The sequence below is a fragment of the Schistocerca nitens genome, chromosome 4 (assembly GCF_023898315.1).
Source record: "Schistocerca nitens isolate TAMUIC-IGC-003100 chromosome 4, iqSchNite1.1, whole genome shotgun sequence".
Taxonomy (NCBI): Eukaryota; Metazoa; Arthropoda; class Insecta; order Orthoptera; family Acrididae; genus Schistocerca; species Schistocerca nitens.
Window position 1 is genome coordinate 743,513,234 of NC_064617.1, and position 25,253 is coordinate 743,538,486.

Sequence of the window (25,253 nt, forward strand, 5' to 3'; positions counted from 1 at the left end):
GCTCAGCCATTTTGTGCTTCCTGTCATTCTGATTTTCTTAGACGTTTGCATTTCCTCTCGCCGGCGTCATTTGAAGCATTTTTACATTTTCTCCTCTCATCACTTAAATTTAATATATCCTGTGTTATCCAAGGATTTCTATTAGACCTTGCATTTTTTATCTATTTGCCTCTTTCACTATTTCATTTCTTAAAGTTACTTTCTTTCATCTCTTTAATTGCCCACATTTTTACAATTTCTTATATTTTAATCTACAGTTCTTAACCAATTGTGGTCACAGTCCACACCTGTCCCTGGAAATGTCTTACAATTTAAAATCTGGTTCCGAAATCTTTTGTCTTACCATTATACAATAAATCTGAAACCTTCCACTGTTTCTACGTCTCTTCCACGTATACAACATTTCTTGATGACTCTTAAACCAAGTGTTAGCGACGATTAAATTGAGCTGAGTACAGAGTCCTACTAGGCTGCTTCCTCTTTCATTCTCTTCTCTCAGTCCACATTCACATACTATTTTTCCTTTTCTCCTCTCCATCACACCCCCATATAATGCGATATCGACCTTTATATGCAACTAGAGGCGGCGAGAATTGTGTTGCCAGTAGACAAGCAGTAATAGTAGAATGTGTCAGTCAGAAGAGCTGAGTGAATTCGAACGTGGTCTAGTCATTGGATACAACCTGAGTAACAAATCCATCAGCCCTTCTAAGTCTGGTCAGGTCGACTGTTGGAGACGTGATCGTGAAGAGGAACGCGAAGGTTTACGACGGACAAGGTCATCGAGAATTCTGCAGGGTGATAGTTAGAACTGCATGAAATCAACGGAGGGAATCGCTCGTGCTACTAGCAGTCCAGATAGCACAATGATTGTGTCCAGGGAGTTAAAAATAATGGGGAACTATGGTCGAGCGGCTTCTCATACACCACAATTTTCTGTAGTCGACGCTAAGCGACGCTTCAGGTGGTGTAAACAGCGATGTCACTGGACAGTGGGTGATTTGAGGCAACTTATTTGAAGTCAATTCGACTGAACAGACTGGGCTTGGCGAATATTTGGAAAACGTTATATGCCACCAGTTTGTAGTGCCAACGGTGAAGTTCGGAGGAAGTGGTGTTACGATATGAGGGTGTTTTTCGTGATTAGTGTGTGGTTCCCTTATTGCGCTTAAGAAGACGCTAAATCCGGAAGGATATGACACATTTTACTGCACTGTGTATTGTGTACAGTAGAGTAGCAGTTAGAAGACGATGGTTATTGTCAGCTCAAGAATGCACCCTGTCATAAAGCGGTATCTGTGAGGCAATGGTTTGTGGACAATAACATTCCTGGAATCCAGTGGCCCGCCCAGACTTTCGATCTAAAATCTGTGCAACACTTTTGATATGAGCTAAAACATGGACTTCGCTCCACACCCTAGCGTCCATCATCACTACCGTCACTGGCTCCGGCTCTTAAGGAAGAATGGATCGCCATTGCCGCACAGACAATTCAGACACTTAAATGAAAGCGTCTCCAACAGACAGAGCTCAAGCTTGATAAATGCGAAGGGTCGACACACCCCTTGTTCAAATGGTTCAAATGGCTCTGAGCACTATGGGACTTAACTTCTGAGGTCATCAGTCCCCTAGAACAGAACTACTTAAACCTAACTAACCTAAGGACATCACACACATCCACGCCCGAGGCAGGATTCGAACCTGCGACCGTAGCGGTCGCGCGGTTCCAGACTGTAGCACCTAGAACCAGTCGGCTACTCCGGCCGGCACACCCCTTGTTAACGTCCAGTAATAGGAGTGCGAATACTCTCGATCAGATAGCACGTATATATCTATTTAATGCAATGACGCCTGTAGTGTAGAGAATTATGTGCTGTTGTTTAGGGAAGAAAGAGGCATACAGTCGCAGGAACGACAAGCATAATGTCTCCTTGCAGGAGCTAGATTATGTTATCGCCGGTACTGGTCTGTTCGGTATATGATTTCGCGAAGTCGGAAGTTTGCCTTGGGCACCAGTTGCCCTAGTTACACCGCTGCATCTGATAAGAAGAGCCTGGATTTTTTGTAATTACGTATCCTTGTCCTCTCCTATGCACATGGAAAATATAAGTGTGCATCTGCCAGCATCTACTGCAGGGCTTTAACAACTGGCGAGTACTCGCGTCTGCTCAGGCCCGTGCTCGCCAGCAGGTGCAAGGTCGCGGAGTAGGGAGGGAGGGGAAATGCGCGCGCACATTTGAATAGGGCCGCAGCGTGCCTATTGAATTCGCGCCGACTGTGTAACGTTTAAAGTACTACGATCAGCTCTAACAGTCACTTCGCTGGTTAAGAATCATGTCAAGTCCCCGTTGTGTAACCCCAACCATGCTTTCGCAGTTGAACCCCCACTGGGAGGAATTGTATCTGTTTACAGAAAAAGATGGTGTTGCAAAATGTTTAGTATGTCACAAAACACTGTATTCTTTTAGGAAATTTAATTTGCAGCGACATTATATGTCGTACCACGCGAAAGACTACGGAAGTGGAAAATGTGATGGATCAGATCGTGTACAGGAAGTTACTAAACTTAAAAGGAAGCTATCCGAAGAAGATCTGGTTCAAATGGGTTCAAATGGCTCTGAGCCTATGCGACTTAAATTCTGAGGTCATCAGTCGCCTAGAACTTAGAACTAATTAAACCTAACTAACCTAAGGACATCACACACATCCATGCCCGAGGCAGGATTCGAACCTGCGACAGTAGCGGAAGAAGATCTGGACGACGAAGAAAAATCAACTGAGGCAGCTCTCAGAGTGAGCTACAAAATTGCTTTGCTTTTAGCAAAATCCCTGCGCCCCTTCACTGATGGCGATTTAATAAAAGAATGTTTGGTAGTTGCAGCGAAACATTTGTGTCCATCTCAAGTTGAACAGTTTTGGATTGTGCCATTATCTAACATGACCATTATGCGTCGCATACAGGACATGGCAGACGACGTCCAGAGCCAGCTTCCAAATATCTGTAAAGATTTTATGGCGTATTCTCTAGCTCTGGACGAAAGTGTTGATATCACTGGAACAGAGCAGCTTGCCATATTTATTAGAGGTGTTAATAGAGATCTTCAGGTGAGGGAGGAGCTCCTCGATGTAGTAGCCATGAAGAACACTACAACCGGAGGTGATATTTTAAATAGTGTTGAAGAAAGTGTTGAAAATATAGGATTGTCGTGGAATTCTTTAGTTTCAGTTTCTACAGACGGTGCACCAGCGATGACAGGGAACAAATCAGGTTTCGTTGCGCTGTTGAAGGAGAAAATGCAAAAACTGACCGTGCCGAATGAAATAAGGGGCGTTCTGTGTGTGATCCACCAGGAAAACTTATGTGCAAAGAGTATCACTCTAAAAAATGTGATGAGTGTTGTTGTTCGTGCAACCAATTATATAAGGAAGCGTGGGCTACAACACAGGCAATTTAAAAGCTTTCTTGAGGATGTAGAAAGCCAGTATGGTAGCCTGCCTTATTGCAGCGAGGTCCGCTGACTTAGTCGTGGCGAATTACTAAATCGATTTTTTCCCTAATAGATGAGATAAATATGTTCATGGAAATAAATAACATGTGTGTTCCTGAATTGAAAGAGCCTTCATGGAACTGTGATCTCGCCTCCTTAGCAGATTTAACTAGCCATCTGAATGCTTTGAACATTTCACTACAAGGTAAAGATCTGCTAATTACTCATTTCATAGATCGAATACGAGCTTTTAAAATGAAATTGACACTTTGGGTGAGTCGGCTGGAAACAGGAAATCTAGCTCATTTTCCTAAACTATCATCCATGCAAGATTTTCACAAAGACTGTGAACGTTATTCACATAGTTTAGTTGCCTATAAGGAAGAATTTGATCAACGCTTTCAAGACCTGACAGCACTAGACAGTGATTTTGATCTGTTCTCCTCTCCATATTCAGCGAATACTGAAGAGATTCGTCCTGAGCTGCAACTAGAAATTATTGACCTGCAGTGTGACAGAGAATACAGAGACAAATTTCAGAACAAGAAAAACATTTTGGAATTCTACAGACACTTCCCTCAGGATAGATTTCCTCGTTTGCACAAACTCGCTGCTACAATAATATTAATGTTCAGTTCCACGTATGTTTGTGAACAACTGTTCTCTGCAATGAAATGTAACAAGACGCGCCTGAGAAACGCATTGTCTGATCGAAATTTAAACTGCACGCTGCGCCTACAATGCGCAAGAACATTACTTCAAACACAGACGCAATTGTAAAGGGCAAAAAGTACAAGATAACCGAGAATCCCACACTTCAGTGACACCTTTTATTGTGTAACAGTTCACAAATTAATGCGAATGTAGAGGCATACACTAAGCTAATAAAATTATGTGGCACCTGTACATTCTCCTTTATTTGTTTCATTTGTCGCAGTAATAATTCGTGAGTGATATCCCTACAGGTGGCCGCGGATTTACATTGACTGGCGGCAGCTTTGTGTGCCCCACGTGACTCTCCCCACTCTCCGCTCTGGTCCGGTAGTGGGGGTAGCGTGCTCGGCGTTGCTCCGTGCTCGCGCCTTGCTGCTCACAGCTTGCTCCGCAAGCACGTTTGTTGTGAAGCTTTGATCTACTGGGGGGAGGGGGGGGGAGGGGGGAGGAGGGGAGGATAATTAATATGAAAAGGAGTAAAATTAAAAAGTAAAAACATAATATTATAGTGAGATTTGTAACAATACGATGCAATATATCAAAATGGTAGGCTCGGTCCCAGACCTAAACCTGAGTGGATGACACCGTGCTGTCTAGGACAAAGGACTACCGTATTAACAAGTGCTCTAGAGGCCACTATCAATCTCCGGAGGGACGGTGGCGACAGGAGACAGAGGGGGATCTAAATTGGTTCAAATGACTCAGAGCACTATGGGACTTAACATCTGAGGTCATCATTCCCCTTGAACTTAGAACTACTTAAACCTAACTAACCTAAGGACATCACACACATCCATGCCCGAGGCAGGACTCGAACCTGCGACCGTAGCAGTCTCGCGGTTCTGCACTGAAGCGCCTAGAACCGCTCAGCCACCATGGCCGACAGAGGGGGATCTCCTTGACAAGCTTAACAATAGTACTGTTATTAGTTCGATTGCCACTGTCAGTTTCAGTAAATTCCTTTTTTTGTGTTGGGATGCATCATTATGAACCACTAAACAACTATACAGCCGACGTTTCGTGGTCCGCACGACCGAAGAGCACAGTTGTACAGATGGTCGAAACGTCGGTTATATAACATTAGTACTTTCTGAAGACGCGGCCTAACACACACAATGATTTTATTCAAATATTTGTATTATTCTGGCTCTTCCATAATGAATTTTCACTCTGTGGCGAGAGAAAAACTTGCTGACAGAGTAAAACTATGGGCAGGACCGGTACTCGAACCTGGGTCCATTGTGGCTTTAGTGGTCAAGTGCTCTATTCACTGGAAACAATGTGCTAGGCTATGGCATCCTCTCTTCCAGGAGTGACTGATGCTCAAGGTACGCGAGAACTTCTGGAGAATAGAAGAAGGGGTACTGGTGGAAATAAAGCTGTGAGGGCGGAGCCTGATTCGTGCTTGGGTAGCTCCGCCGGTAGGCAATTGCTCACGGAAAGCGAAAGCCCCAGGTTCGAGTCCCGGTCCGGTACGCAGTTTTAAATTGCAACAAAGTTTCACTCTGGATCTTGATTCAAACTGAATGGTGAGCACCTCTGTGAAACTCTTTAGGTTGACGAATTACTATGTACTTATTCAGGTCATCTAATGATGACTTAGTAACATGTCGAAAAAGTTAATGTTGCCACTTGTGTGGGCAAGAGGCTAATATATACAGTAAAGAATTTACAATACGGCCACTGAATTTCCGTAAGGCAGTATGCATGGTCTGTGTAAATCGTGGCACTTACGAATGGGGAGGTAACAGCAGAGGATTGATGAACGAACCTTGGCTTTTGTAATTTCTCCTCAGGTAATATGACGTCCACCTGAGAACTGAGTGAACTTGGTAGAAAATTTGTCCAGTCCTAAAAAAGTGACAACACTGTTTATCTTTCATAGCGTCATCACCATCTTCGTCTTGAAGGATTAGGTCTTTTGGTAGGTTCACGTCAACTGCTTAAGGGGCGTCCAACGTTTCTGATTCCCGTTTGATTATACAGTATTGCAGCTTTAGTTATCCTATGACATGCCCATTAACGACTGTATTTTTCAAGCGTAGTTGTAATGGGAGCTACATTTAGTTCTTGTCTTACATCGGTTTTAGTTTACGATCCAGTAATTAATATCCCACTACAAAGAAGAAGAACTTCAGCTCTGGTGATTCGATTTGTAGTGCCTGATCTTCACAACTATACATCAAAAAAGGAAGGCTATTACACTGAGGTGACAAAAATAATGGGTTATCGATACGCACATAAACAGATGGCGGTGGTATCGCGTACACAAGGTATAAAAGGGCAGTGCATTGGCGGAGGTGTCACTTGTACTCGGGTGATTAATGCGAAAAGCATTCCGACGCGATTATGGTCGCAAACAAAAATTTTTACACGGAATGATAGTTGGGGCTAGACGAATTGAACATTCTGTTTCTAAAATCGTCCCTGCAGTCCCTCTCGTGACGATATCGGTTGGGCCCTAGACTACTGGAAAACCGCGGCGTGGGTAGATGAGTCCCGATTTCAGTTGGAAATAACTGATGGCAAGGGTCGAGTGTGGTGCAGACCCACGAAGCCATTGACCCACGTTATCAAAAATGGCTCTGAGCGCTATGGGACTTAACATCTGAGGACATCAGTCCCCTAGAACTTAGAACTACTTAAACCTAACTAACCTAAGGACATCACACACATCCATGCCCGAAGCAGGATTCGAACCTGCGACCGTAGCGGTCGCTCGGTTCCAGACTGATGCGCCCAGAACTGCTCGGCCACACCGGCCAGCCCCACGTTATCAACAAGGCAATGTGGAAGCTGGTGGTGGCTCCGTAATGGTGCGGGCTGTGTTTATATGAAATAGACTGGGTCCCCTGGTCCAACCGAAGCTATCATTTACTTGAAATGGCTATGTTCGCCTACTTGGAGACCATTTGCAACCATTCATGTTCCCAAGCAATAATGGAATTTTTACGGGCGATAATGCGCCATGTCACCGGGCCAGAGTTGTTAGTGACTGGTTAGAAGAGCATTCTGGACCATTCGAGCAAATAATCTGGCCACCCAGATTGCCCAACATGAACCCCATAGAGCATTTATGGGGCATAATCGATAAATCAGTTCGTGCACAAAAGTTTGCATAGGCAACACTTTCCCAGTTATTGATAGCTGTAGAGGCAACATGGCTCAGTATTTCTGCAGGAGACTTAAATTGCTTGTTGGGTCCATTCCAAGTCCAGTTGTTGCACTACACTGGGCGAAAGGAGGTCCGACACGATATTACGAGGCATCCCGTGATTTCAGTCGTCTCAGCTTACTTTGTTAAGTGAGAGAAATGTTTCTTTTCGTACGTTAAGTCTTAATGTACTTTGTGTAGGTCCACAGAAAAATCTGATTCTGGTCTATTTTAGCTCTGCAACAGGGGAAGGAAGAAAGATTTATACAGTACTGGCCATTAAAATTGCTACACTACGAAGATGACGTGTTACAGACGCGACATTTAACCGACAGGAAGAAGATGCTGTGATATACAAATGATTAGCTTCTCAGAGCATTCACACAAGGTTGGCACCGGTCGCGACATCTACAACGTGCTGGCATGAGGAAAATTTCCAACCGATTTCTCGTACACAAACAGCAGTTGATCGGCGTTGCCTGATGAAACGTTGTTGTGATGCCTCGTGTAAGGAGAAGAAATGAGTACTATCACGTTTCCGACTTTGATAAAGGTCGGATTGTAGCCTATCGCGATTGCGGTTTATCGTATCGCGACATTACTGCTCGCGTTGGTCGAGGTCCAATGACTGTTAGCAGAATATGGAATCGGTGGGTTCAGGAGGGTAATACGGAAAGCCGTGCTGGATCCCCACGGCCTCGTATCACTAACAGTCGAGATGACAGGAATCTTATCCGCATGACTGTAACGGATCGTGCAGCCACGTCTCGATCCCTAAGTCAACAGATGGGGACGTTTGCAAGACAACAACCATCTGCACGAACAGTTCGACGACGTTTGCAGCAGCATGGACTGTCGGCTCGGAGACGTTGCTGCGGTTACCCTTCACGCTGCATCGCAGACAGGAGTGCCTGCGATGGTATACTCAACGACGAACCTGGGTGCACGAATGGCAAAACGTCATTTTTTCGGATGAATGCAGGTTCTGTTTACAGCATCATGATGGTCGCATCCGTGTTTGGCGACATCGCGGTGAACGCACATTGGAAGCGTGTATTCGTCATCGCCATACTGGCGTATCACCCGGCGTGATGGTATGGGGTGCCATTGGTTACACGTCTCGGTCGCCACTTGTTCGCATTGACGGCACTTTGAACAGTGGACGTTACATTTCAGATGTGTTACGACCCGTGGCTCTACCATTCATTCGATTCCTGCGAAACCCTAGATGATAATGCACGACTGCATGTTGCAGGTCCTGTACGGGCCGTTCTGGATACAGAAAATTTTCGACTGCTGCCCCGTGGCCAGCGCATTCTCCAGATCTTTCACCAATTGAAAACGTCTGGTCGATGCTGGCCGAGCAACTAGCTCGTCACAATACGCCAGTCACTATTGTTAATGAACTGTGGTATCGTGTTCAGGCTGCATGGGCAGCTGCACCTCTACACGCAATCCAAGCTCTGTTTGACTGAATGCCCAGGCGTATCAAGGTGGTTGTTCTGGGTACTGATTTCTTAGGATCTATGCACCCAAATTGCGTGAAAATGTAATCACATGTCAGTTCTAGTATATTTGTCCAATGAATACCCGTTTATCATCTGCATTTCTTCTTGGTGTAGCAATTTTAATGGCCAGTAGCGTAATTTAACGTGCCATCGATAACGAGAACTTTTAGAGATGGAGCACGACGCTGGGGTAGGGAAGAATGGGAAACCATTCCGACATTTTCCTGAAGCGATGTATAGAAATCACGCGAAACATAAATCTTGATGGCCGAGAGGGATGGCCGACCATCGTCCTCCCAAATGCGACACCAGTGTGCTAACCGCATCTCGTACTGAAGTTTCAGCTCCTCTTCCTTACCTTGGTGGCCTTCTCCAGAGAGCTGGACGTGCTGAGGATCTCGCCGCGCACCAGCAGGCCCTGCACGTAGAAGGCGGCGAACAGCGGCGGCACGAAGGCCAGCACGAGCAGGCCGACGCGCCACTCGTAGTACATGGCGAACACCAGCGCCAGCACCAGCGTGCCCAGGGACTGCGTCACCGTGCCGATGCGCTGGCCCGTCGCCTGCGGATCAAGGCATTGCGGCTCTAGTGTCGGCCTAGTATCACACACGTAACTGGTCATAATAAAATGCATCCCTCCATCGCCATCCGTAGCTGTGGAATCCTAAACGTATCCATAATTGCAGTACCTAACATCCCCTGAACTTCTGTAACATCAAAATTCTACAAATTCCTCCTGCAAGTAATGAGCTCCACCTTCCATTCAATATCTGCTAACCTGTGAAGCACGAGTCGTTTACCACCTCACCAAAGTATCCTCGCTACTCACCCTGTAACACCATAGCTCTAATGATCTACTTATTTACCGGGTGATCAAAAAGTCAGTATAATTTTGAGAACTTAATAAACCACGGAATAATGTAGATAGAGAGGTAAAAATTGACACACATGCTTGGAATGACATGGGGTTTTATTAGAACAAAAAAAATGTATTGCTAGACGCGTGAAAGACCTCTTGCGCGCGTCGTTTGGTGATGATCGTGTGCTCAGCCGCCACTTTCGTTATGCTTGGCCTCCCAGGTCCCCAGACCTCATTCCGTGCGATTATCGGCTTTGGGGTTACCTGAAGTCGCAAGTGTATCGTGATCGACCGACATCTCTAGGGATGCTGAAAGACAATATCCGACGCCATTGCCTCACCATAACCCCGGACATGTTTTACAGTGCTGTTCACAACATTATTCCTCGACTACAGCTATTGTTGAGGAATGATGGTGGACATATTGAGCATTTCCTGTAAAGAACATCATCTTTGCTTTGTCTTACTTTGTTATGCTAATTATTGCTATTCTCATCAGATGAAGCGCCATCTGTCGGACATTTGTTGAACTTTTGTATTTTTTTGGTTCTAATAAAACCCCATGTCATTTCAAGCATGTGTGGCAATTTGTACCTCTCTATCTACGTTATTCCGTGATTTATTCAGTTTTCAAATTTATACTGAATTTTTGATCACCTGGTATCTTGCCTTTTGTTTTATTTAATGTTACATCGTTGAGCTTCTGTAAATGTGTTTGACTGAATCGATAACACAAAATTGTATAATCCTTTCTTTGTAAAATCTTTGATGTCTTTTAGAGTATAGGAAGTGTAATCTCTGTAATATATACAATATGAGCAAATTATATGTTTTGTCTTTGTCATATAATCTCTTTGGTTATCTTTAAAATTAAATAATTTTATTTAAATAATTTTGTGTAGAACTACCAATATGTGCAACTGTTCTGTTTTATTTAATATGTTTGGTTGCTGTTATGTAAACTGCTGACCTTCACTTAGGGTTCTTAGTTATTTTGTATGTAAAAGGTGTTGTGGTTCCCCTCAGGAACGGAACTGTGTAGAGCTCGCAAATTGTGATTGGCCTAGGTAGAAAAGGTGGAACAAAGAGTCAGTCGGGGACGAGCTACCAAACTATCAGCTGCTCATGTAAAAGTTGTGTATTGTGCTGGTTCCGGGAGAGGCTTTTCCTGAAGCTTTACAATGCCTCGGATGGATGGATAAAGAGCTGGAACTATTCTGGAATTGGTATCTATCATCGCCACCAAGAAATGACGGAGTCCAGCAATTCTACCTGCAAAACCACCAACCAACATGCAATCGCCACCACATTGCGCAATCACTGTAATGGAACACCATAGTTATGTACAGTGAAGGGTCAGCTCATAGAATGTTATAGTGTACCCAAATATATGGTAAAATTTGACTGAAATTTTGTACCTACCTTGATTTATCCTCAATCACATATCCACTTAGGGTCCCTCCCACGCTAAAGTGTTTACCGAGTGTCCTTCATTGAAGGCATGTTAAAATTAATATGGTATTAGAGTGTGGTAAAATTGATATTGTTTGTTGAAAGGATCTTACAATTTGTGTTTCACTGCAGTAAAAGTTCAGAACTGCAACTGTTGGGAGTTATATGTTCATGCTTGATAAGCACTTGTTTCTCTAGTGTACTGGAAGTGTGTTTAGTTTGCTCTGCTACAGTGGTCAATATTAAGGGTCCCCCTTCGTTGAAAGTGGTTCAAATGCACAAAGTTACTTAATTATATAAAGTTTTAATTGCTCTTGCTATTCAAGCCAAATTCTGTACAATATTGGTTTCCTCTTGTGTATTGAAAATGCATATTAATAGTGTAATAGGATCCACAGTTTATCCTTTATGCTCATAAAAAACAATTAATAGAAAGACTACTATCTATGAAAACAGTAACTTTTTTTATTCAAAATTCAGTAAGAAATTGTTTGTTGGTGAAATACATGTAACTTCCGTTCTACATAGAAAAGTATTTAGCTGAGAGAGACCTAACCTATGACCAGTTCACAATTTTGCGGTGAACTACATTTACAATTTTTTGTCAGATAGGAAAATGTTTGAAAAGTAATACTGAACCTATGTCCAATTTATGATTCTACAGTGAATATTAATAGAAAAGTTATAGACTATTCAGTTTGAATAAGCCCTGAAAGTAATAGTGTGCATGGTTATCTGATATATTTAAGCAAATAGTTTGTTCTGCTCTGTCAGATCTACCCTTACCGTGAACATATGCAGGTGTCAGAGTTCATTGCACTCTCGAGTGACAAAAGTATAGGCTCTGTTTGCCCATTGAAGTTACTTATTTTCATTTTCAGGAACAAGAATGTTACTCATTCTCTTGCCTAATTAGGCTGGCGACCGTTTTCTTTGTTCTTTGAACAGTGTAGATAGGTAAAACGTTGTTTCTTACTGTTTAAATATTTACGTAATTTTGACTTTCACTTCCGATAAGCCACCTCCGTTAGGTCAACATAACAAAATTCCTCTCAGAGGGTAACACTGCTCTGCTTCTTTATACTATAACTGCTTGAATAAAAATAATTTCATTATACAAACTGCCTCCAGCTTTGAGGTTATAGTATAGCAGTAGCGGACAGTAGGGTTATAACCCACTGTCCTGCATGCCCCATAAGCTCTTTGTGGGTCATTCCATCGTTTCTCTCCACCTTCCATAATCCTTCACACATATACCAGCAATGCCTTCAAATTACATTGCGTGTTCTAGCAGATAGAAATGGAGTGGCCATAAGCCATGGGGAGGCGCCGGATGTGATGTCGATCATCGGCTGCTGGGGCCTATGCGGTGCTTTTGGTGCCACACAGTCTTGGTTCCAGACGCCCCAAATTGAACACTGCGACCATCTGCATCACAACAGACCCTCATTCGCCACATACCGCACTACAGGGACCACGTCACGTCCGTTCGTGTAACAACAGCGGCCAGCCTGTGCAGCGGTATACGCGTGTGGAAACAGGGTATCCGCGATACTGAAAATCCACCCTAGACACAGTGTACCTCGGAAATCCTAACTCTTATGTAATGTACTATATGCCATGACCTATAGGTCCTACTCCGATTGTCACCACGGGTTCAAAGTCGTTTAACTCGTGTGTGTGTGTTGGGGCTTATGGGCGCTCAACGTCGAGGTCATCAGCGCCGTCGCTTAACTCGTGACGTGCTGCCGTGATCACGACAAACATCTCTGTAACAGGCTACTCAGATACCGTGTCTACAGCACGCCGCCTCTACAGTAACTGCAACATTCAGACGTGATACACGGCACGTTTCCAAATGCGACAACCATATCCCTGACTTTTTGCCATGCAGTGTAACAGTTCCCTGCATTCCCTTTTGAACATTGGGCCAGCTCACTTCACATTCGATCGTAAACCTGCGCTCGGCATCTGTACCTCAGATATCGAATACTGTTTCGCCAAATCATTAATTTTGTAATTTCTCTACGAATTGCCAAAACCATTTTATAAGGGGTAAAGTTTTAGTTATTACGTGGAAAAAATAAAGTTACATACTTCACTATTAATTTGTTTGCAGTTACAGACCTGGTTCACAGTCATATCACCGCACCACAGTACCGTAGCACGCCACTAGGGGAGACAAAAAAATGGCGCAGCCTATTCATAGAGTGGAATATGGCACGGTAATTCGTTTTCTGATTTTAAACGGGAACAACGCTCCAACAACCTACGCCAAGTGATGGAAATATACAATAACAATGCTCCGTTGTATGACAGTTTCTAGGTGCGGTAGGCACTTCCATTGTGTTCCAACAAGGCCGAATGACGAAGAATGAAGTGAAGAATAGGGAATAGCAAGGGAAGCGGAGGTCCTGGCGCCCGAAGAACCTCTTGTCTCAATCGAGGCGATAGCGGAAAAGGTGAAAATCGGTCATGGAACAGTTTTCAACATCTTGCACGACATTTTGAAGTTAACAAAAGTCACAACTGCTCACACTGACTAAAATCGTCCGCTGAATCGAGGCAGCGGCGGATATGATGCAACTACCGCACGTTACTGCAGGCGACTTCCTTAGGCGCCTATTCCCCATGGACGAGTACCGGATGTGACACTATGATGTCGAAACAAAGGAACAAAACAAGCAGTCGAAACATGCGACTCCACCACCACCGAAAAGGGCCAAGACCCAACCATCACCATGAAAAAGGTGGATTGCCAAGGTGTAGTGCTAGTAGATTGTGCTCGTAAGGAACCAACCGTCAGAGGAGCATGCTACCAGAATCTCCGGAAAAAGATTACTGAAGCCTATAAAGCACGCTTTCGAAGGGACCCTTATGCGCCAAGACAACGCATCACCCCTGCCACACCCGACAGCAACACGTGCTCCTTCTCCGTGCTACAAAATTTTGCCTCGCTCCCACGTATTCTCCTGGCATGGCAGTCACAGACTTCTTGTTTCCACAGATGGAGAAATCGTTACGTGACAGGCCTCTCCATAATGACGACAAATTGATTTTGGAGGTTGTACTTTCCTGAAGAGCCAAAATGCAGGTTTCGACAGCCGGAATCTCAGTCATCCATTGCTGGAGAAAAATTTGTCGCATTGAAGAGGCAGTTTGTAGAGAAAATTAACACCATCACGTTTCATAGCAGTAGCCTGATGATTTCGAGGTGATGATTAAAACTTTATGTATACGAATTTACCCATTGTTGTAAGAACTTATTAATTTTGTAACGGTGTATACCAGGCTTGAGCAACCTTTGGTGACCCGCGGGCCTGATTCACATACCTAATTAAGATCGTGGACTGCGTCGTCACGTGACGCGACAGCAGTGGTCTTGGCGCATAAAGTGAAAACTAAAGCGTCCGTGACAATATTTATGGGGTAGCGCACAGATATCAATGGCACCTGTTTCTCGACACGCCACGTAAACAAATTAAGCCTCAAGACACGCGTTTTTGAGATACCATTCACTTTACGTTCAACCCACCTACATATGTTTACATTTATTTACGCATAGTGAACGTTGTTTTCTTACTCACGGCGTTTCACAATGGCTGTCTTAAAAAATTTCCGTTGTAAAATTCTGCAACACTGTCAGGAAAGAAAAACAATATTCACGACTGATTCACAAATGTAAACATATGAAGATGTGGTGACAGGCATCCTGAAATGTGAGCATGGAAAATTAAACGCCTATAAAAGTAACTGGTAGCAGCTAACTCATTATAAATTACCTCCAGTTTCAACGGTAGCAGTGTTCTGCATTCGTCCTGGAGTTGGCGACATTCAGCATCTGCATTTCTCTCCTTAATGCCAGATATTTTGGGAATAAACTGAGTAACGAGAATAGGAAACACTTGCACGAAATTAAGAAACAACTAGAACAAAACTTTACGCGTGAATCGACAATGGATAACTAGAATCTTTCACCAAGTAATAGCCCTTGTTGTCGTTGTTCAAATCGGCATATTTCGCTAGTAGTCGGTAATTTTCGTGCCATTCTCGCCTGCTACCAACTTTTGCGATCTATCATTGTGTAGCACAGAGACAGGCAGATTACAGTAATTGACGTGCGTGTGTTGTCAGCACTGATCCAGAAGTGAAAATACTTCTACCCGCACCCTTGTACAGAGCAAGCTGTTTCCTCCACGCTCCTCACGCACACGAGCATGTGGGCCGTAACTTCACACTCAGACTCGGTTGCGCATGCGTGGAGTACGCAAAACTGGTGTGCGACATGAGCTGCAAACCCGAGATGAGTCAAGCGTCGGCGGAAATATCTGAAAATGCGTCCCGTGCGGAATATAATGTATGCGCCTTGCTCTCTCTCGCACGTATTTCTCCCGTGGGCCGGATGGAAACCAGTAGTGGGCCGAACTTTTGCCCACCCGGTACAGCGTAAAGAAAGAGTCAGCGGTTTTCTTCCATTATGATGCAACACATTAGCTTGTTGTCGAGCACTACTACTAAGGAAAATTATATTCAAGATTGATGATGGGACGTTACGTCTCATCGTTAATTTATAATAATAGCTCGTATTTCAGCAACACCTACGTACTTACCCCCTGTATCTTTGCTGCATCTCCGGACAGCCTGGCGCACAGCGCCCCGGTGCTGTTATTCTTGTCGTCGAACCACGCCACCTCCTGGCGCAGCATCGCATCAAACATCAATTCTCGAAAGCGCAACGTCAGTTTCTCGCCAGCGATGCCGTACAGGTAGCTCTGAAGTTCGAAACATACAGTGTTTACCTTATGGTGTACTGCATAGTAGCCTACTTAACAGGGTATATCATTTAATTTCTATCTATTCCCACCACAGAAGTGAAAATGACTCGCTAAGAGTAATTTATACGGCAAGAAGTACTCTCCTACGTCATGTGCAGCCTATTTGCTGTAAGTCTCATCTACTCATGAAAAGCTATCTCTAGTGAGCTAATACTAAGGTCTTCTGAGAACGAATGAGTTACATTTTTTGACACACAGTGGAAAACGCGTGAGAAGATACACACTCCAATGTGATACTCTGGTTTTTGCTTCCCTGTAGTGACCTCCTTTGTAAAAGTGATGAAGGTGCTGTGTCAGCCTCAATTGTAAAAATAAAATTCCTCTGTATAACGTTATCCCTATAAGAGTGACATCTAAGAATTTGAACAATATTAGTTTTAACGTGACCTAAAAACTAGGCACACACTTTAGCTGTTACTACCAGAACGTCGTTCTTCACCTTAACTGATATTTGTTACATTGCACAGTACCAGGGCAGGTGTCATCAGCAACAATCTAATTATTCCAGAGGGTTACACAAAACAATACAAGTCTGAAGTATATTTCTGATTCGTAATTCCAGAACACTGAAAATTTGTATCTTCAGTTAACATTGTTACTTCACAGAAACTATCAATCGTAGCATTCGTTCGTTTTTAAAAGATACCAAATGGAAATTGTGCCATAAGAACGGAATCTGATACAGTATAGAAACGCTTACAGCAGTTCTTAGTGTGTTCGTAAAATTCAGATCATTTCCAAGGTGTAGTAGGACCTTCTACCGAGAGAAGCATCATAAACCTCCAGAATCTGTATAATTAGAGTTTTTATTTTACTATGATTACTTCTGTTAAAAGCATGAATACCAACCTGTATAAAAGAGGACAGCCCAGTGACGACTCCGAGGATGACAAACATTAGACAGTATATGTTGGTGTTGTTACGGATTTCCACAGGATCGGTAGTCCCGAGGGCCTGGCAAACAAAAAGGTTATGACCTCACACTTTAGTGCAAACTGTAAAGTATTAATGAGTGTGATCGAAATAACTGATACAAAACTGCAGCAAATAAGTGCTATCGAATTTGAAATACAGTAGAGACAGGTAAAGGGGAAAAATCTCTTATTACTCAACAGTCACTGGAAACAGCTTTATTCTAAATACTCATCAAACACATTTCGTAACACTTTTTGTGCTAGAGGGTATTATACGGTTGTATGGAAAGAAATATGTCACAAATGCTTCAAAGAACAAGAAGAAATAAAAGTAGACAGCGTTAAAAAAGCTGAATAATATTGTTTAGTGCAAAAAGCTAAAACTGAAGCAGAACATCGCAGAAAATGAACAATTACAACTACGTAACAAAAATTTTTTCGATGGTTTTAATACACTGCTCGCGGAACTTTGATTCCTCTATTCTTTTTTCTATAGTTTCCTGCTTCTGATTCCGAAAATTCATTTCTTTTCGAATCTCATTGATGTGTGCTACTAAAGTTACCCTCATGCAGATATTTTCTGCATTGTACAGCTGATTGTATAATTTTTCTATATTATTCTGTTCCTTACGTAATAGTAAGTTCAGTAAAGCATAATAGATGGCTCTTAGTTATATTTAATCTTCTTGAATCTAGCGTATTTTCAAAAATACATTAAGCTCTTTTCCTTTGTATTTTTTTAAAAATTAACTGTCTTTTTTTTTTCAATTATTTTTGTTTTAATGTTTCAAATGGGCACATTTCACTGTCCGCGCCCGATAGGCGGCGCAACTTGTATTGTTTTCGTGGCAGCAGTGTAAGCCAGTGGGCCTGCCAGTCTGATGTTGTTCCTAACAAGGCACACGTGCCAGAGGCTGGAACGTGTTCCTTTTTATATTTTAACTTGAGCATATGCGCTCTTAATTCTGACCATTGCTTTCTCACAATGTAATTGTACGCAAGTAACCTTTGTACGTTATGATAATTGCCATCTTGGTATATTTTCCGTCATACTTAATTTTTTGTTTATTATTTTATAGGGTTTCTAAAAATTTCATTCCTATGTACATATCCTAAGAGGTGTCAAAAGCTAGGTCAATGTACCAAACAGTTATTTGCAATCGGTTGGCTGTGTAATTCCTATGTTGTAACTAATATACGTTTGGTGAGAAACAACCATGTTTAAAACTGAAAAAAGACAGTAATCAAATAATGATCGGTCTTTCAGCTCATGATAGTATGTTATAAATACAGGGTGTCCCTCCAAAGAGTCTCCAGCCTCGTTTTCTCTGGTGTTTCGGTAGTTATTTGCAACTTAGTTTTTGCAGCGAATAGCTGCAGTCATCCCAAAGAAATACTGCTCATCACGTCTTTCAAGTGACGACCGTTCTTGACGGAAGGTGTCGGTTTATTTCCCGCTACAAACAAAATGGATTTCAAAGCGAAATTTTAATGCACATTCAGTACAGCGGCACAATTTAGTCTACTGCGACGTTCGTTTTATCGGTATGTATTAAAAGAGACAGTAAAGCATAAAGAGTAACCTAGGACTCCAGCCGCGACAGCAACGCGCTGTTCCCTGCTGACTGCAGGCCGCCATGCAGCTGCGCTGCCCAGTCGCTGGTGAAGTGCTAGTTAACTCTTTGTGTGCATTAACAATGAGAACATTAGGTGTCTTCTCACGCTGCCTTGGGGTTTATCCAATGTTACTTTCGCACCTGTAGATTATTCGTCGTCCAATATAACGTAATGTTCCGTGTGATCGTCTTTGGTTTAGAAGGCGATGATGTGGTGCAGCGTCTAATGTCTTTTGAAAACGTTGAAGACTGAATCTACCCATATACCAGCATCTACTGCCTGAAAAATAGTGTGTATGGATAAAGCAAGCTGTCTTCAACATATGTGGTTTTTCCTGAAAGTAATGCCTTCAGGGCACAAAGAAATTACAGACACTGGCTCCGAGTGGGCATTGATTGAAATCAATGAGAAAAGTCGAAATTTTTGTGCCTGACCGGGATTCGAATTCGGGTCTCCTGTTCTCTTGGCAGATGCTCTGACAAATAAGCGTCCAGACACGGCGGTCATTGCAACTGCATGGACTACCCTAGCACACCTCCCGTCAGACCCAGATTCTCAACTTATCCACGTACTACTGATGTAGTGCCCCTTGCCCATTTTCCTCATTACTTGCGGCATTTCGCCGATAAGAGTTTGTGCCTGGTGCGCATCTATACTGAAGAGATCACCACCTTATATATACAGGGTGGTCCATTGATCGTGACCGGGCCAAATATCTCACGAAATAAGCGTCAAACGAAAAAACTACAAAGAACTACGGTAAAACAATGTTCTACAGTTATTCTGAGTACAAGGACTAATTCAGCAAGCGCTACACGCAGACACTGAGACAGCCAATCTTGTAAACATCGTAGTCTTCGTAAACAAACCCCTACAGATCTTATTTGTTACAACATGCCACTGAACGTCTGATGTTTCAAGCGTAAACTTTACGTTACAAATTACTCCAGATGTAATTAACATTTTTACAATGTAACAAACGGCTTTGATTAAGTATTTGTTTCTATTTTCAGTTGTGCTAAAAATAATGACAGGTTTCCATTTTAAAGAAACATAAATATGTGTAGAAAATCATACTTCCGTGGATTTGTCCGTGGTTTGTAATAACCAATTCCACCAGCCCCTCTCCTCACTTTCGGTCTGTGGAATTGGTTATCAGTGTTTGTTGCAGTTTGGGGGGTGTTACCAGTGGTAATGTTAAGTGACTCACCCTGTATTGCATATAGGTTTCACACTTTCAGGTTTCATACTTTCAACATTCACTGATCTGGCTGAAAGTGTAGCGAAGAAAACTCCACTTTGTTGACGTGCATATAAATATCTGCACGTTGGAGTTGTTCTGTAAGATACGTTGCGACCCTCTCAGGGTTTTTAGGAAACTATGGAATGACAAATTTGGTTTCATTGTTTAGTCATCGTCGACTTTTATGGCACTAGGTACACTCCGTATTGTGAAAACTGTGTTCCAAATCTGTATAAACGTAAGTATTTTCGCTCATCCGGTATCGTATTTAGAAGTGTTGCTAGCTGGCCGCTTGGGGCGCTACTATCGCCGCGGGTGACAAAAACGAGACGGGAGCGTGGCGAAGGTTTTGTTAGACTCTAGCTCTGCTGTGCACTCACCCCGAGCACGCTGCCGAAGATCACGGAGTAGACGGGCATGGCGCAGCCGTTGAGGACGGCGGCCAGCGTGGCCCCGGCCAGCAGCGGCCACTCCGGCCTGTTGACGCGCAGGATCTGCAGCATCGTCGCCGTCTGCACGGCCGGCTCCTCGTAGCGCTCCGCCAGGCGCCGCTGGCCCTCCGTCAGCTCCTCCTCCTCTTCCACAGCCGAGTGGTCACTGCGCACGCTCACCAGCCTATCCAGTTTCTGCAGTCCCGTGCCTGAAAGCAACGGCAACGTAGCAGAAACTTACCTCAGACGACAATATGTACACTTAGGAAGAAAAAAAAGCCAGTGTCAATTTGAATAGCCGCGCGGGGTAGCCGCGCGGTCTATGGCGTCTTGTCGCGGTTCGCTACCGTCGGAGGTTCGAGTCCTCCCTCGGGCATGGGTGTGTGTGTTGTCCTTACCGTAAGTTAGTTTAAGTTGGATTAAGTAGTGTGTAAGCTTAGGGACCGATGACCTTAGCAGTTTGGTCCCATAAGACCCTACCGCAAATTTCCAAATTTTTCCAATTTGAATAAAACACTTTGGCTATTTGAAACACTAAAACAAAACATCGACGTTTCGACCGTTCTTACAGTGCTCCTCCTCAGAGTGAGTTAACTGCTGGATAACGGGCCGGCCGAAGTGGCCGTGCGGTTAAAGGCGCTGCAGTCTGGAACCGCAAGACCGCTATGGTCGCAGGTTCGAATCCTGCCTCGGGCATGGATGTTTGTGATGTCCTTAGGTTAGTTAGGTTTAACTAGTTCTAAGTTCTAGGGGACTAATGACCTCAGAAGTTGAGTCCCATAGTGCTCAGAGCCATTTGAACCTGGATAACGGTGGGTATAATGACTTTTCTGGAGACTAGAAATCTACTCTGTAGGAATCAGCATGGGTTTCGAAAAAGGTGATCGTGTGAAACCGAACTCGCGCTATTCGTCCACGAGACTCAGAGGGTCTTACACACGGGTACTCCGGTAGATGGCGTGTTCCTTGACTTCCGCAAGGTGTTTGACACAGTTCCCCACAGTCGTGTAATGAACAAAGTAAGAGCATATGGACTATCAGACCAATTGTGTGATTGGATTGAAGAGTTCCTAGATAACAGAACGCAGCATGTCATTCTCAATGGAGAGAAGTCTTCCGAAGTAAGAGTGATTTCAGGTGTGCCGCAGGGGAGTGTCGTAGGACCGTTGCTATTCACAATATACATAAATTACCTTGTGAATGACATCGGAAGTTCACTGAGGCTTTTTGCGGATGATGCTGTGGTATATCGAGAGGTTGTAACAATGGAAAATTGTACTGAAATGCAGGAGGATCAACAGCGAATTGGCGCATGGTGCAGGGTATGGCAATTGAATCTCAATGTAGACAAGTGTAATGTGCTGCTAATACGTAGAAAGAAAGATCCCGTATCATTTAGCTACAATATAGCATGTCAGAAACTGGAAGCAGTTAATTCCATAAATTATCTGGGAGTACGCATTAGGAGTGATTAAAATGGAATGATCATATAAAGTTGATCGTCGGTAAAGCGGATGCCAGACTGAGATTCATTGGAAGAATCCTAAGGAAATGCAATCCGAAAACAAAGGAAGTAGGTTACAGTACGCTTGTTCGTCCACTGCTTGAATACTGCTCAGCAGTGTGGGTTCCGTACCAGATAGGGTTGATAGAAGAGATAGAGAAGATCCAACGGAGGGCGCCGCGCTTCGTTACAGGATCATTTAGTAATCGCGAAAGCGTTACGGAGATGACAGATAAACTCCAGTGGAGGACTCTGCAGGAGAGACATTGAGTAGCTCGGTACGGCCTTTTGTTGAAGTTTCGAGAACATACCTTCACCGAGGAGTCAAGCAGTATATTGCTCCCTTCTACGTATATCTCGCGAAGAGACCGTGAGGATAAAATCAGAGAGATTAGATCCCACACATAGGCATACCGACAATCCTTCTTTCCACGAACAATACGAGACTGGAATAGAAGGGAGAACCGACAGAGGTACTCAAGGTACCCTCCGCCACACACCGTCAGGTGGCTTGCGGAGTATGGATGTAAATGTAGATTAGATGTAGAGATCTTCCCCTAAATACTATCGTCTGTCGGTTCTCGGTTGGCTATCGACATCACACTTTGGGATGTCATTCGCCAATTCGAAGTTAGGAATGCTATGGAAGAGTCGCCGTACAGCAGCCTGTGCTGCTCTGGCCGCTGATTGGTAAGCAACAGCGAATCGGCGACTTGAACGCAAGGGTAGTGTTTTCCCGCCAACAATGCTGCACAGCAATTCTCAGGTAGCACCTTGTTCATATTGTTGAACTTGGGTCATGTGGAGCTACTGGCTCGCGAACACAGGCTGGCAGCTAGGCTGTCGGTAGTTTGCAGTCATCCTCCCTGTTCATTGCCAACATTTTCTTTGGCATGAAGACTACTGCCCAGTTTAATGGGACGAAGGTGTTAAGGGGTTTTGGGTAGTTGTCTCATCCTATTAGTTCTGTAGTCGAGCAGCCATCTTAATGCAGTCGATTAGCCCACTCTTTTATTAATACTATTTACGTGTAACAAAGGTATGAATAGATATAGGCCTACTGGAGATGGTACGTGAACGTTTTTATGACTGTGGCTGCACTTATATGGCATTTGCTTTTGATTTTAATCAGAGTAGCTACTCATACATCAGTCCCAAAGTCTTGATAAAGGGCGCTGATGGCTACATTGTTAAGCACCCAACAATTTAAAATCCATACAGCCATCGATCCAGTTTATGCAGTTAGTGCGTTCAGTTATTTCGATAGCTTCTTCAACATCCCAATGCCGCATCCTTGGCTAATTAGCATGCACGTGAGATTCTTGAAAATTAATATACATCGGTGACAGACCTGGTGGCCTTCAGCTATAGCTGATTTATTGTGTCGCCTCTTTCGCGCGTTCATGCTCCGACAAGCGAGTGCTAATCGGTCTACCGGTTTCACCAACGTAGGCTTCGCCGCATCCACGTCAAAGTTCGTACATGCCTGCAGCGTGGAGCGCATCTGCGGAATCCTTCGAGGATCTCAACAGATGCCGTATCTTGTGGCTGCTCTGGTATATTAGATTAACCGCGCGCGGCGCAGCAGCTTGCCTTTTCGGTTGCTGACGCCTATCACTTAAGGTAAGCGAGCAACAGAAACAGGTTGTCTGTAACGGAAGATCATCACCAGAATCCAGCTGTTAGTCACCTCTGAAGTGCACCGCTGTAGTGTTTCATAATGACTTGGCTTAATACCCAAACCGATTTTATTCAAAGGAAGAAACTAATTCATTTTACATATATCCATGTATTAATGGGCTACAGAATACTTTTTTCGTAATACCCAACTTACTGGCAGAGTTAATGGACTACAGAAGCGTGTTATATGAAGTAAGGTGAGACAGGGTAGTACCAGGCGCGTAAGATTTATCGAAATTATAATTTTTTTCCTAAGGTTGTATTGGAATATTTTTCGCAGTAGCCGATATTACGATAAGCTACTTAATCAATATATATTATAAGAGCAAGTGTTCAATGTGCGTTACCCCAATACTCAGAACCAAGTCCCTGTACGATCAATGGAGTTATATGGTGTAGTAGCCGCCTATCCCTCATCTGTGAAGAGGGTTCCCGTTTTAAACTGGAAGGCGTGCCTTTGAAGATATAAGGGCTGGGAAGGTTCGCCCTCTAGAAATTTCTAGAACATTCGAGAGCATTTGAGAGCATTTCAGAACATCCGAGAGTATACGAAAGCATTCCACAACATTCTACCACGTTCCGGAATGTTCCACAATGTTCCGGGATGTTTTGGAATGTTCGGGAATAGTCTGTAACATTCGGGAAGATTCCAGAATGTTCGGGAGCATCCCAGTACATCCCAGATCATTGTGGAACATTACAGTAGAGTGGCTGTTGATATACTTTCCGGGATGTGAGGTCGTGGTCCAAGAAATTTTCTGCTCCTTACGTTTCGTCCAGGACTGCGCTGGACTTCCTCAGAGGCGCTGCTCCGGTGAGTCTTGCCGACTCGTCGGCAAGACTCACATCCCTGAAAGTATATCAACAGCCATGTCACCCGGTCGTGAAAGCCTTCATTCTACAATTACAGTAGACTATCGAATGTTGTGCAATGTTCTGGACATTGTGAACAGGTTCTGCGTCTGTCGACATAGTATGAAAAAATAATGCCCAAATTGCCTTTCTAATATCACTTATACATTTAGTATTTTGTCTTATACAAAGCTAATAATATCTCTGCAATATGCCTATGACATCATCTGTCAACGTGTTCCTACCTCCAATAGGCTTTCCATCAGCAAGTTGCTTTCTTCCTAAGTTTTCTCTGGGCTACTTCAGTCTTGACCCCAGTCTCTTCTGAATGTGGCCAATACAATCCAGCTTTTTTACTTGAATATCATTACCATAGGGTTTCAATTCTTCAGTTGTTTTGAAACTTCTGCAATCAATATCACCTAGCAAATTGACATATCTAGCGTTGTACCAGGAGATAGACCTTTCAAAAATTTTCTTTACCCCTTTAACTCCTATACCACCACTGCTTCCATTATAATTAGCTTGACAGCTTCCAGAATGTTTATTTTTAATTCTATCAGGGCATCTGCAATGTCCATCTGGTTCATTGTCATGGCGTGAAAAATGCAGGAGAAATCTACAATCACAAACAAAATTTACCTGCACCCATTATGGGAGAAATTAAGCCAACATTTAGAGAAACGTCAAATGGAACATTATTGGAGAAATGTCTACCTGGAAAAACACAAAATTGCAATGAGAATGTGTATAATGTAATCTCGAGTTTTGTTGAAATTTATACTCTACATTTTGGAGTCTATGATGCAGTAGCTGCTTAAAGTAAAGGAAATGTGATTAAGAGTGAAGTTCTGAAGAGACTAGGACTAAAACCAGGATGCTTTACAATTCAATTCATGGCTGCGATACACTGTGAAAGAATAAGAAATGCTTAAAGGGTACAAATTGCTTATGGGATCAAACTTTGACAGAAAAAAACATAAAAAACTGTTAAGTAAGATT

General features: G+C 43.4%; 1 protein-coding gene across 1 annotated transcript in view; it reads right to left on the reverse strand.

Moving 5' to 3' along the window:
* LOC126252544 (ATP-dependent translocase ABCB1-like) overlaps positions 1–25,253 on the reverse strand; it is an 88,943-nt gene that overhangs the window by 22,291 nt on the left and 41,399 nt on the right. The window contains exons 10-13 of the mRNA XM_049953442.1: positions 20,165–20,424; positions 16,860–16,964; positions 15,786–15,947; positions 9,223–9,426 (exon numbers count right to left, since the gene is read on the reverse strand). Of these exons, the coding sequence (XP_049809399.1) occupies positions 9,223–9,426; positions 15,786–15,947; positions 16,860–16,964; positions 20,165–20,424 (731 nt within the window). The remainder of the gene's footprint in view (positions 1–9,222; positions 9,427–15,785; positions 15,948–16,859; positions 16,965–20,164; positions 20,425–25,253) is intronic.